The sequence below is a fragment of the Phocoena sinus genome, chromosome 14, assembly GCF_008692025.1.
Source record: "Phocoena sinus isolate mPhoSin1 chromosome 14, mPhoSin1.pri, whole genome shotgun sequence".
NCBI lineage: Eukaryota > Metazoa > Chordata > Mammalia > Artiodactyla > Phocoenidae > Phocoena > Phocoena sinus.
This window is the reverse complement of record NC_045776.1, coordinates 70,697,097-70,710,600: the sequence shown is the minus strand read 5'-3', so window position 1 is coordinate 70,710,600 and position 13,504 is coordinate 70,697,097. Positions and strand designations below refer to the sequence as shown.

At 52.1% G+C, this 13,504-nt stretch overlaps 1 protein-coding gene across 1 annotated transcript in view; it reads left to right on the top strand.

Annotated features, from left to right (window-relative positions):
- The window catches only part of KIAA1671 (KIAA1671 ortholog), a 188,155-nt gene that overhangs the window by 47,759 nt on the left and 126,892 nt on the right, over window positions 1-13,504 (top strand). The window contains exons 2-4 of the mRNA XM_032602723.1: window positions 6,502-6,653; window positions 8,404-10,011; window positions 12,120-12,207. Of these exons, the coding sequence (XP_032458614.1) occupies window positions 8,459-10,011; window positions 12,120-12,207 (1,641 nt within the window). The 5' untranslated portion in view covers window positions 6,502-6,653; window positions 8,404-8,458. The remainder of the gene's footprint in view (window positions 1-6,501; window positions 6,654-8,403; window positions 10,012-12,119; window positions 12,208-13,504) is intronic.

The following is a 13,504-nucleotide window of genomic DNA, read 5'->3' as shown; positions in this document are numbered from 1 at the left end:
AAAAAATTTTTTTTGCTCCTCTGGATGGAATTCTGAGATGGCAGTGGATGGGGGATGTAGTGGTGCTGGGAGGATGGGAGAAAAGCAGAAAGCAGTACAAATACGAGACTTCAAGCAGATTCTCAGAGCGACTGGGAGGTAAAGACACAGAGAGGGTTTGGTGGAGGTGTGCAAATATCTGTTCGAGTCCCTACTCTCAGCTCTTTTGGACATACACCTAGGAGTGGTCATATGGTACGTCATTCTTTCTTCCTTTGGTTGCGCCGGGTCTTAGTTGCAGCAGGTGGGCTCCTTAGTTGCAGCTCACGGGCTCCTTAGTTGTGGCATGTGAACTCTTAGTTGCAGCACGCATGTGGGATCTAGTTCCTGGACCAGGGATCGAATCCAGGCCCCCTGCATTGGGAGCACGGAGTCTTAACCGCGGCACCACCAGGGAAGTCCCCGTATGCTAATTCTATGTTTACTTTTTGAGGATCTGCCATACTGTTTTCCTGGGCAGTGCACAAGGGTTCCAGATTTTCCACATCCTCACCAGCACTTGTTGTTTCTGGTTTGTTTGTTTTTGGTTTTGGTGTTTTTTTTGCAGTACACGGGCCTCTCACTGTTGTGGCCTCTCCCGGTGCGGAGCACAGGCTCCGGACGCGCAGGCTCAGCGGCCATGGCTCACGGGCCCAGCCGCTCCGCGGCATGTGGGATCTTCCCAGACCAGGGCACGAACCCGTGTCCCCTGCATCGGCAGGCAGACTCTCAACCACTGCGCCACCAGGGAAGCCCTCTGTTTTTCTTGATGGTAGTCACCATAATGGGTGTGAAATGTCCTTTACATTTGAACATCATAAAAAAGCACTTGTTCTAGTTAAGCCCATGTGGACTTTGGAAGGAATCCTATGGAGGGGAGGGTGGATCAGCATACCTCCTGCTGCCCACGGCAGATCCATTCACTCCTCCAGCTTCAGTTTCCTCACCTGTAAGATGGGCTTCATAATAGGACCTGCTTCTTTTTTTTTTGGCCATGCTGCATAGCATGAGAGATCTTAGTTCCCCAACCAGGGAGTGAACCCTCATGTCCTGCAGTGGAAGCACAGTCTTAAGCACTGGACTGCCTGGGAAGTCCCAGGACCTGCTTCTTTGTATTGTTAAGGGGACGAAATGAGTCATATTCGTAAGGCACTTAGCACAGTTCCTGGCACACGCTTAGTGCTTAATAAGTGATAGTTATCTTTATCCTCAGCTTCTCTTTAAAAAATTATTTATTTATTTATTTGGTTGTGTCGGGTCTTAGTTGAGGCAGGCGGGCTCCTTAGTTGCAGCTTGCAGGCTCCTTAGTTGTGGCTCACTGGCTCCTTAGTTGTGGCATGCATGCAGGATCTAGTTCCTGGACCAGGGATCGAAACTGGGCCCCAGGCATTGGGAGCACAGAGTCTTACCCACTGCACCACCAGGGAAGTCCCTATCCTCAGCTTTTGAAAGCTCTGAAAGTGGGCAGGAAGGGAGCCTTGGTACCTCTACATTTTGAATTGATGGGGAGAACACAGCTCAGAGGGAGACTTCCGGTATTGAGGCCTAAAAAGAAATCTGCACAAACAACGTTAATGGAAATAAAAAGGAATTTCAAAGTGAAAAGGAATTTAAAAATATAACAGTTCCACCCTTGTCCCCAACACTTTTCCTTTTCACCTGTCCCTTTCCCCTTCCAGACCTTGACCATTTGTATAAACAATTTTTGCCGTTGTCACAGCCTTGAATACAGAAAATTACCCACCTGCCACCCTCTCTCCAACAGCATTCTCATGAGCTCTTCTCACTTTCCTGCACAGGGTCCCCAGTCCTCACTTTCAAGAGATGCAGAACAGCCCCTTACACGTGGCTGAGAGACTTTCACCTTTTGTGGAGAATGTGGATTATTTCTAGGTTTTTGCCATGATAGCCATGGCAGCCATCTTTTGGAAAAATAAATTTATTTATTTATTTATTTTCATTTTTGGCTGCGCTGGGTCTTCGTTGCTGTGCGCAGGCTTTCTCTAGGTGCGGCATGCGAGGGCTACTCTTCGTTGCGGTGCGCGGGCTTCTCATTGCAGTGGCTTCTCTTGTTGAGGAGCACGGGCTCTAGGCACGTGGGCTCAGTAGTTGTGGCTCGCGGGCTCTAGAGTGCAGGCTCAGTAGTTGTGGCTCACAGGCTTAGTTGCTCTGCAGCATGTGGGATCTTCCCGGACCAGGGCTTGAACCCGTGTCCCCTGCACTGGCAAGCAGGGAAGTCCCGCAACCATCTTTTCTGATCACAAACTCAGGCCTTGTGGTGTGAAGGGATTTTTGTGCCACTTGTGGGCAGACTGGGAACTGGAGATCTGGTCTACCCGCTGACGTTGCAACTTCTGTGACATTTCAAATGGCTTCTGAGTCCTGGGTTTTTTCAAATAAGAGTTATCACCCTAAGTTCAGAGTGCGTTATTGCTGCACTTGGATGGACAACACTGCAGGGGGCATCTTGGTGTGTATGGTTTTCTCTTCCTTTAGATTCCTTCCATAGGACACGTTTTTAGACGTGGGATTACTGAGTCAAAAATAAATGAATGTTTTGGGGGTGAGGTATATGGGGGGAAAACACTTGATTCATAGTCAGAAGATTTCCACTGTAACGCTACCCCCCACTAGCTTGAGATCGGACTCATTTCCCTCATCTGTAGAATGGTGGTAATAAACTGAAAAGCACAAGATTGTTGAGAATATTACACGGGAGAAGGCAGAAGGTGCAGAGTCACTTAGTGTGGTCCCTGAGTCTTGATGGGGTCTCCAGTAATACTAGTGGAAAGTGAATATTGCCAACTTGCTTTTGTAACTTACATTGTACCTGGGAGCAGATGAGCGTGTCAGTTTTCCCACACCCACGCCTGCCTTGGATACTATTATTTTCTTCTTTCAGGGATGCTCTCCCTTGAGGTATTTTTTGCACACTGACTTTATGTCCGGTGCAGCATCAGACCCTGGGAGTACAGCTGCGAACCAGACCCAGGACCCTCCTGGCCTGGAGCTCCCCCCACTCTAGAGGCAGTCACCACATGTGGGATCAGTGCTGGGCTAGGGAGAAGCTCTGGGAGTTAGATACCAGAGCAGAGAAGAGGCACCTGAACCCACCCTGGGGCATCAGGGAAGGCTTCCTGGAGGAGGTGGCTGCTTGGAGCTGAGATTAGCCAGGCAGTAGGAAATGGCAGTGTAGAGGCGGGAAGGTGAGGAAAAAGCATGATGTGTCTTGTGACCTGTCTGAGGTTCATGTGCTGCAGTAAGTATGTGAGTGAGTGTGAGAGACAGACAGATGGATGGAGGGGGAGCTGTCAATCATGAGACTGAAGCTGGAGAGATGAAGAGGATCCAGATCCTGCCAGGCCCCAGGGAAGGAGTTTGATCTTCATTCAGAGGGCAGTGGGGAGGTGTGGGGAGTGACATGGTGGCCCCTGCGTATCAGAGAATCACTCTGGCTGCTGCTAGAACAGATTGGAGGAGACACCAGCAGAGAAAGTTACTTACCTAATGACAGCATTCTATGCCTCTTGCTTATTTATTTCGTTTATTGTCTTTTCCTATGTTCATGATCGTCAGCTCCATGGGAACAGGGCTTTCTGTATGTTTTGTTCACTGCTGTGTCCCCAGAGCCTGGTACATGCTAGGTGTTCAGTAACTGTGTATTGGAATGAATGAATGAATGAATGAGCTGGGGCCACAGCCATGGGGATGGAGAGGAGAGGATGCATACACTCCATCGATATTAGACATTGGTCCCCCTCCATCTGGGGCCTGTGGATGGACAACGCTCATGCATTTACCACAGCCCTGCTTTCCTGGGGAGACCTGGACATGCACTTGGCCCTTCACACGGGGCACCACACAGGATGGATTTGCAGATTTGGGAGCCCAGGTCACATTCCGGAAGACGCTGGAAGGTGTCAGGACTGGCTCACGGCCCTCACCAGATTGTGGCATTCCCAGGAAGCGGCACCCAGAGATGGCTGAGTGAATGACTGTGAGCTCCCAGATCGGATTTAGGGGTGTCATTATGAAAGATTGGCAACAGCTGTTGAAATGAATCAACGCCTCTGAATCTGAGAGAGAAGCTACCAAATGGTTGGGTTCTGAACGGAAGGGCTTCTCCTGCCTTGTCCCTGTGAGGTTCTCTCGGATTCCCTGGGAGCCTGTGCGCTCCTCGGCTGCACCCCCAGCACCCGGCACAGAGCCTGGCTTGTAGAAGGAAGGTCAGAGGGATCGGAGGAATGAATGCTCGTGAACGACGCCTGTCTAATTTCAGTGACGATCGGTTTCGGTGGCTCAACCCTCAGGAACATGGTTTTCTCTGCATGAAATCGCAGGAAATGGGAATTTCAAACCTTGCAGATTAATTCAGGGAGATCGAGCCGGTGGACCTGGCAGGTTCAGCAACCGCAGAGGTACACCCACCACTACCCCCACTGCTGCCCCGCATCCTCCGTGTCCTGGTCCACTGCAGCCTCCTGACCTCCCAGATCAGCCTGGCTCCCCATCTGTCCCCCCATGCCGACCTTCACGGTTATTTGTAGATAAAACCAGACGCAGCTCATACCTGGTGTCCCTGCTTTCTCCAGGGAGCTCTTGTTTACCTGGCTCTGGCCATCGTGCTAATATATTTAAAAAGAGCGAGCGAGGCCACCCCAGGAATAAACAGCATCTGTCCTCTGTGTGAGTGGGCTTCTGAAATGTTTTGGAAGAGACTAACATCTCTTAAATTAAGCATAACATATGTGATGCATTTAAAGCAAGATTTTAAAGCGAACATTTCAGTTGGTTTCCTTGTATTTTACAACAGGTTAAAGGAAAACCTGAGAATCATGGGTTTCTAGGTTTGGGAAAGAGTTCAAAATATTATTTAGCCATCCACTATGGTGGTTTAAAAACTCTTTTTCATCCCCCTTTGTTCATTGATTGATTGATTCATTCATCGATTTGTTCATGCAACCGTATTTATAGACCAGGCATCTGCCTGGCATTTCAAATGGAAACTTGAGAGGGAGCCCAAGATAGAAAGGAGATTACAGATAACAGAGACACCGTTCTGGTTAAGAGGGGTGCGGACCAAGAGCCTTTCTCTTGTTTCCCCTTTTTCCTTCCCTGCAATCTGGCTACTGAGATGGGTTCAGAGATCCCAAAGTGGGGGCAACATTTGTGAGCCATCAACCCTGATTCAGCAACAGCGCTCTTGGTGGTTCTTCCCAGGAAAAGCTGTATAGAGAAGCATTCGTTCATTCCACCTTTGGGCAGATGAGCCGGTGTGACAGACAGTCTGGGGTTAATGTGGTCACAGCAGGTGTCTGACGGCGGCCTGTCCCAGGCAGTGCATCAGGTGAAACTGGTGGGGCCTCTAGGCGGGGTCAGCAGGTTGAGCTCCCAGCTGGGCTCTTCGTAGCTCCTTGGTTCTGTCATTCAGTAGCAATTGACCTGTGGCCACACCAGAACTTGCCAGAGCCAGAGGAACCAGTTCACCTTGTGACCAAGACTGCTTAGTGTCATGAAACTCAGGACTCTGGCCCTTATTTAGAATCTTAGAAGGGTGGGGAGCAGGGCCAGGAGAATAGTTCTTCATTCATTTATTTATTCGCTCAATAATTATGTGCTCAGTGCTCTTATCTGCCAGGCCACTGTGCTAGCTCTTGGGGATTCAGGGTGACTCCTGGGGGCTTCCCATTGATGTGAGATGAAGGATCATGAACTATTAAATGTAGCTGTGTAGCTATGAGGAGTCTGGCTGAGTGTCTGTGGGTCTCTCTGGACACGTAAGAGGGAGATGATACTAGGTTGGAGGGGGGCAGCTGTGTCTGGACTGCAATCTTAGGGGAGGGCCTGCGTCTGTGTGTAGTGACAGGGATATCGCAGAGAACAGGCACAGCACATGCAAGGGCCCTGAGGAGGCATGTGAGGACCTCCAAGAGATGCAATGTACAAATACTGCTGATCAGGAGAACCAGGGGAAATAGCTCCCAAATTAGCCAGCTCTTTGAGTCTTCCGGAGTTCCCTCCTCTAAACCGAGGGAGTCTTCCGGGACCACCACTCCCAATTTTAGACAGTTAATCCTCCTTTTCCTGTGCTCCCATGTCCCCCTTTATAAACCATGATGTTTATTGCCCAGTGTTGTAATCGCTTGTGTGTGTCTATGTGTGTGTGTGTTTCTCACACAAGACTCTGAGGTCCCTGGATGCAGGGGATATTTCTTATTCATCCTTGTGAACGTGGTCGGTGCTCAGTAAACATGTATCAGAGGAATGGGGGAGATTTTTATGGAGCACCTACGGTTTGTACTCGGCACCCTTGATGCCCACATGTATAGATAAGGCGACAATACTGAAAAGCTGCTAGGAGCGTGAGTTTTACAAGCTGGCGGAGACACCAGCAGATGCAGTTGGAGCTCGAAAGCCTTTGCGCCGCCTGTGCACATATTGCCGGAACCCCGGAACTGAGGCTCTCGCCCTGTGTCTCCCCAGACCTGCTTGAAACTCAGCCTGCTGGGACGAGCCTCCCCTCCCCTGCCGGCTCCTGCCATGGGAGTGTGCGGACAGCCCCGTTGGAGATGAGACACGATACCGCTGGCTTTCTCTGGCAGTCACACGTCCCCAGCCAGGACCTGCCAGCTCGGGTAAGTGGGGCTGGAGTGTCCGGGGGTGGGCAGGGCTCCTGTGGGTTCTGCTAGGGAGTTTTCTCTCTGTCCTTTGAATCCTGTTCTTGTCCTGTGTCTCTGTCCGGGCTATGTCTGTGTCCCAGAGGTCACGGGAGCTGGCTCTAACGATGAGCAGTCCTGATTTGGGGCAGGACCCTGTGCACCTTAGAACTCCACCCCGAGTCTTTGCAGACGGGTTCCTCCCAAGTCTCCGATTTTCCCGTTCTCCATTTCTGTGCCTCTCTTCTGCCTCTAACCCCGTCTAGACAGTGTTCTCCGCCTTGGGGAGAAGGAATCTTCTTAGCACCATCGAGTGTGTAAGGAAGAGAAAATATCAAAATCTGTCTGCCTTTCTTTCCTGCAGGCTGCTGAGTGAGTCAGAGCCGGGGGCAGCATTGTAGGGCCCCAGGAAGGGAAGTGGAGGCTTGCGTTGGACTAAAGTGCCTTCTACTTTTAGCCCATCTAGACGGGGGCAGGCTGGGGACAGTTTTGTAAGGAAAGAGAGCACTGGAGTGAAGGTGGGGTTAGGGTGGGGGACGAATCAAGAACAGCAGCTTGTCTGGCACTTTTTAAGACCAGAAAGGAAGAGGACATAATTGTTAAAAAGGCAGAGTTGAATGGGTCCAGGACTTGAGATCACGTTTCAGCTGTGTGATGGTTGGCAAGTCGGGCCACCTCTCTGAGCCCTTTCCCTTCATCTTTATAAGGGAGATAAGGATAATCCCTGCTTCTCGAGGTCATTGGAGGATGGATGAGAGAGGAGGGCTGCTGCCTTGAGAGAGCAGAGCTCATGACTGGATGAACAAGGGGCTTGTGCCTGAGCCGCTGCAAAACTGGGGCTGGCGATCACATACCCGCCTCTTAGGGTTCTAAAGAGGATGTGATTTGTAAAACAGAGAAAGCACTGGGCTTACCTGAGGCCTCACTCATGGTAAACTCTCGTCATCGTCATCGTTAGCTGATACTCTTCTTACTGAGACTGTGAAGGCAGCCAGCGTAAAATAGGCGTTCAACCAAAAAGAGCCCAGAGGCAAACAATCACAGCAGCATGTGGAGTGGGAAATGAGGGTGGCTTTCTTTTAAGGCTTCTGGAAGGACTGAGGAAGGGAGAGATAAGGGACTGTCTGGACGGTTAGAGTGCCAAGGCCTGTGACCAACTTTGTGACCGTTGGCTAGCTGTGTGAGGTGGGGCTTGTCACCTACCCTCTCTGCTTGGCTGTGACGAGGGTCAGGACCAGCCTGATGTGGCTGGGCTCTGAAACGGGAAAGTACTGCGGGGTGAAGGGCTCTCATCAGGGTTTATGCTGGGAGCGTGTGGTGTGAATTTGGAGTCTGACCTGGGTTCGAATCCCAGCTTTGTCTCTTTACTCTCTGAGTGACCTCAGGTCGGTTACTTGGCCTCTCTGAGTTGGTTTCCATACCTGTACGGCAGAGATCATCACTTTTCACCCTGAAAGCTGGCCTTGAGATTAGCTGAGTCAGGAAAGTCCAAGAGAGTGTTGGCACCTTTTCTGTATCCTTTGAGCCGGAATGAACTTCAGAGTCGGGCCATTTAGTCCACTGCCCTTTGCCCACAGCTGAGAGGTGAAGGCACTGGCCCAGGCTGGCCCGGTGGTCGATGGAGACCTGTCGTCCAGACCCGGGACTCTGGTCTTTTGATCCCCATCCCCCAAATCCCTCTGCTTCAACCCAGACACTGACTGAATCTTAAATTTACTATTTTTTTTAGCGGTTGCCTCTCTGTTTCTGATGTTCGTCTTCCCCATGGATCCACAGCCGTAACCATGGTGACGCGGGTGGAGGTCGGCTCCATAAGTTCTCTGACAGGAGTGCCAGGCCTGGGCGAGCTCTCCAAGGAGGAAGCTCTGACTCGGACCTACTTCCGCCAGGCTGGCAGCGCCTCCGGGGCCCCCTCAGCGCTGCTCTTGGAAGGGAAAAGCCCCCTCAGGAGCCCAGTCCGCTTGCTCCCTCTGCCGAGACTCACCCCCAAGCCCTTCTCCAAGGAGAAGGCCGGGGACGTGATCTCCTCGTGGCCCAGCCTGAGCAGGCCGTCTCCTACCGGGGGGCTCCCCCGGGGCGTGGCGGCAGAGGGGCTGGACGAGAAGATGCCTGGCTTGGTGGGGCAGGAGGCGGGGAGCGGGGACGGCCTGAGCAGCTCGTCTCTGTTCTCCAAGGCCGCGGTGCTGCGGCCTACCCCCAGCACCATGATCCTCTTTGAAACCACCAAAGCCGGGCCTACCCTAGGGAAGGGGGTCGGCCGGGGGCCTCCGGAGGCCGACGCAGGCGTGTCTCAGGGGCCCCCTTCTGCCTCCCGGCCTGAGGTGGCCACCAAGCCTGCCTTGCCGGCCCGAAAGCCTGCGGGGACTCTTCCCCGACCGGCCTCCGTGTCTCAGGTCACCAGGCCGGCGGCCACCCAAGAGGAGACAGGCCTAAAGGAGCCTCTGTCAAAGGCCAGCAGCGTGGAGGACGCGGGTAGCCCCGCTCTGGAGCCCAGGCCTCGACTGAAGAGAAGGCCCGTGTCGGCCATTTTCATCGAGTCCATTCAGCCTCAGAAGCCAGCAGGCCCTGGCGGGGCAGCCATGGTGGGGAAGGCGCCCCCCACCCCTCCTGAGAAGACGTGGGTGAGGAGGCCTCGGCCTCTGTCCGTGGACCTCACGGCCAGGTTCGAGAGTAGAGAGGCCTTGGCAAGGAAGGTGGAGGCCATAGCAGGATCCACGGCCCAGTGGCGGGGTCCCGAGAGGCCTGACCTGGACCCCAAAGTAGATGGGGAGCGTCTGGTCAAAGCAGAGGCTCCCCTTCACGACCCAGATTCTGACTTCCTGCAGGTGGCCAGGAAGATCCAGGAACGGAAGGAGAAGCTGCTCTGCAAGCAGGCAGAGACGGGCCACCTCAGAACCATGGGGGGCTCGGCCAGGGTCACCCCCATCAGTGACCAGAATCTTGGGGAAGAGAAAGCCAAGCTGGATGGCGAGCCGGAGAAGGCCCCCAGGGGCCCCCAGTCCCCTTCGCCCAGGCCTGGAAAAGGCCAAGAAATCGCTGAGGTCAAGAGCAGAGCGGCTGATGGGGAAACCCAGGCCGGGGGAGAGCGGACCCCGAGGGGCAGCGTGAAGAAGCACGTCAGCCTCTTTGGCGAGGAGAGCGCCTCAGCCTTGTCATTGGGGTCTTCGCCCCCATCAGCCCCCGCTGAGTCCGCACCGGCTGCACCGGAGCTGGGGAAAGCCGGTGTGAGCGTCCAGGAGCGGATCAAAGGCTGGGCCACCGAGAGCTCGGAAGCAAAGCCAGAGATCAGGAAGAAGGTGATCCAGGCACGGCCGCTGTCAGCGGATTTGACCAAACTGTAAGTGGGAGCATCCCACTGGCTTCCCCCAGCCTCCAAGGTCCTCAACCCCTTACCAGAGACCCCTCGGGAAAGGAAATAGCAGGGCGCCAGGCTCCGTGCTGCGCGCCTTACGCCCCCTCTCAGTTGACCCACAGCCCGCAGAGGAAGTGGCATTAGCTCCAGTTTCTCAGATGAGGAAGCTGAGGTGTGGAGAGACAGGGGAGCTGCCCTCGTACGTTTCCTCGTACATTTCCTCGTACGTTCCCTTCTGTGCACTTTTCAGGGGGAAATATTGTGCCCATTTCACAGATATGGACAGGAAAGGTGAAATACCATGAGGAAGTCGGGAGCCTGGTGCAATTCCAGCTCAGCCTGTCTCCATAGCTAAGCTTTCCTTTCCTGAAGTCCGAGGACACCTAATATATGGCCTAAACCTCTGTGGATGGCCCCAAAAACAATCAGACGGGTCATGATAACTTGGGTGGGTAGCTTTACCCCTTGAGCCTCGGTCTCTTTATCTCCAAAACGGAAATGATGCTAAGACCTGCCTTTAAGGATTAAGGCAAAGACTCAGAGAGATAATGCTGAGAGTCACTCAACCCAAGGGAGCCCTCAACACGCTGTAGCTCCAAATGATACAATTAATCCTAATGGTTACTGATGATTTTCTAAGCTTGGCCTGGCCTCTGACATCTCTTGCTCCTTCGTTTTTTCCACAAGTGGCTTCTCGGCCAGGACAGAGGGATGCCGCCGGGGGTTTCTGCCAGCTTGTTAATGACATGCCTGCCGCTGACGTACTTTGTCAGGGATGGAGCTTCCAAGGGGAGCTCTGGGCAGACTGCCCTTCAGGCCCTGGGAACCCGGGCAGCCAGCTTGGCCAGAGTTAGACCAGTGGCTCTCAGCAGTTAGAATGACCTGGAAAAAAAAATACCGATGCCTGGCCCCCACCCCACCCCCTAGAGAATCTGATTCAGCTGGTCTGGGGAGGGGCCCTTGTCGTGGTGGTTTTTAAAAGTTTCCCAAGTGATTTTCGTGTGCAGCCAGGCTCGTGAACCCCTGAATTCAGAAAACAGAGAAATGGGAGAATTCCCTGGCTGTCCAATGGTTAGGACTTGGCGCTTTCACCGCCATGGGCCGGGTTCAATCCCTGGTCTGGGAACCGATATCCCTCAAGCTGCACAGCGTGGCAAAATAATAATAATAAAAAAAATTAAAAAAAAAACCCAGAAAACAGAGAAAGGGGCACCCATGTCGGGGACCTCACACACCTTCCCTCTCTGCATCCCCCAGTGTCTCAGGTTATTCCCATCTGACAGGAGGGGAAACCAGGGCTCTGGGCTTAGAAACAACTCATGCACAGCCTCACGCCTCCCAGGAGGCAGACCTTGGACTGATGCGTGTGGGTCAAGTTTAAGCAGTTTGATTTCTTTCACCTCCCTCTTCTCTGCAGCCCCCAGCCCTGAGCTAATCTTTCAGCGTCCGCTCCAGAGAACTCTTCAGAGATGGAAAAAGTGTAGCTCCAGAACTCCCCTTTCTCCCTCTTCCCCTTACAGTGGGGAAACAGGCCCAGAGAGGGATAATGACTGGGCCCAGGTCACTCGGAGAGGCAGAGGCAGGCCCGTGCCCCGACTGCCCACTGCCCCCGTGGTCTCTGCGGTGGGGCTGCTATTGTGAGGTTACAACCATTAATTATCCCTCCTGGGGCATCTTCACTCTTCTCTAAACGACTTCACGTAGCTATTAGGGCCTTGGGTAGCCTCTTATCCGCCCTACAAAAGACTGGGGAGGTGTTAATTATCCCCGTTTTATGAGTGAGGTCACAAGCCTGATCCAAGCTCCCTCAGTGGGGAGGCAGGAGAGCTGGGACTAGCACCCAGGTCTCTTCACCCAAGCCTGGGGCTCCTGCTACCCCGATGATGCTGTGTTTAAGGTAGGCTGTCCCCACTGGGCCGGAGGGGTTTGGCAACTGCAAAGGACATGTCCCTTCTCGGAGGAAATTGGGCAGTGTTGCTTTGATGATCTCAGTGCTGGTTTCACCCCTGGGTTCCTGAGCTAGTTACGGGGTGCGGGCTGGAGGGAGCCACAGCTGCCGGTCCCTGTACAAGTAACTTGGATCTCTGTGCCAGGTTTTCAAGTGCAGCTTCAAACAACGAAGTCACGTGTGAGAAGTGTTCTGAGCTGAGCAGTGAGCCTGCTAGAGAACCAAGAGAAAAGGTAAGGAGCCACTTGGCGCGTCCTTTTTTCCCAGCAGGTAGTTATACTTATTGGAAAAAGGGCTTTTATGATCTCCAGGACCCAGGAAAGAATCAGAAACCTCTCATGAACTGTTAAGACATTTTTTTCCTTTAACGTTGGGACTTTTAAAGTCCCTTCCAGTATGATGGGCTGTGTGATTCCCCGTTACAAATATAATCGTCAGGCATTTCTTTTTGTCTGTGCAAATGGGAGGAGGGACATGGCTTTCCTGTTTAAGAATGTCTGCTTTATTAAGAAATCAGTGAAGATGTAAAAATGTTAATAGAACCCCCCCTCAATTTTCCCCCATTATGGTCCCTGCTTCTTTCCCCACCCTGATGTGTCACCTAGACGAAGAAGAAGGAGGAGACTTACCATCAGTTAAGTTGCTTAAAACATATTTTCATTTAGTCTGTTTTCTTAAATATTTATTTATTTTGCCTGTGCTGGATCTTAGCTGTGGCACACGGGATCTTCGTTGCAGCATGCAGACTCTTAGTTGCAGCATGCGTGCGGGATCTAGTTCCCTGGCCAGGGATTGAACCTGGGTCCCCTGCATTGGGAGCATGGAGTCTTACCCAGTGGACCACCAGGGAAGTCCCCATTTAGTCTGTTTAATTTAAAAAAGCTCATGAAATAACTGCTAGGTATAACGGGTTTGTGGTTGATGGTTTCTGCAGTTTCAACTTTTCTTAAACAGCTTCACTGAGGTATAATTGACATACAGTAAACTGGACATGTTTAAAGCGTATAAGCAGGTGAGCGTTGGCATCTTTGTACACCTGTTGAAGCTTTCATCACAATAAAGACAGTGGGCATTTCCAGCACATGCAAGTTTCTTCTCTGTGACCCCCCCAGAGCAACCACTCATCTGCTTTCAGTTACTGTAGATTCATTTGCATCTTCTAGATTGTTATATAAATGCAACCAGTGCTCTTTCTTCGGTCCGGCTTCTTTCACTCAGAATCATTATTTTGAGCTTCATCGTGTCGTCATGTGTATCAATAGCCCATCCTTTTTCATTGCCGAGTAGTACTCCGTTGTATAGGTAGCCCACAGTTGGCTTATCCATTCACCCCTTGATGGGCATTTGGGTTGTTTCCAGTTTGGGGCCATTGCAAATAAAGCTTCTGTGGACATCTGTGGGCAAGGCTCTGTAGGGACATCTATTTTGTTTTCTCTTGGATAAATACCTAGGCATGGAATGGCTGGATCACATAGTTTTACTTTTTAAGAAAATTATACAGAGTTTTAAACACCAGAGCTTGGTTCCAAG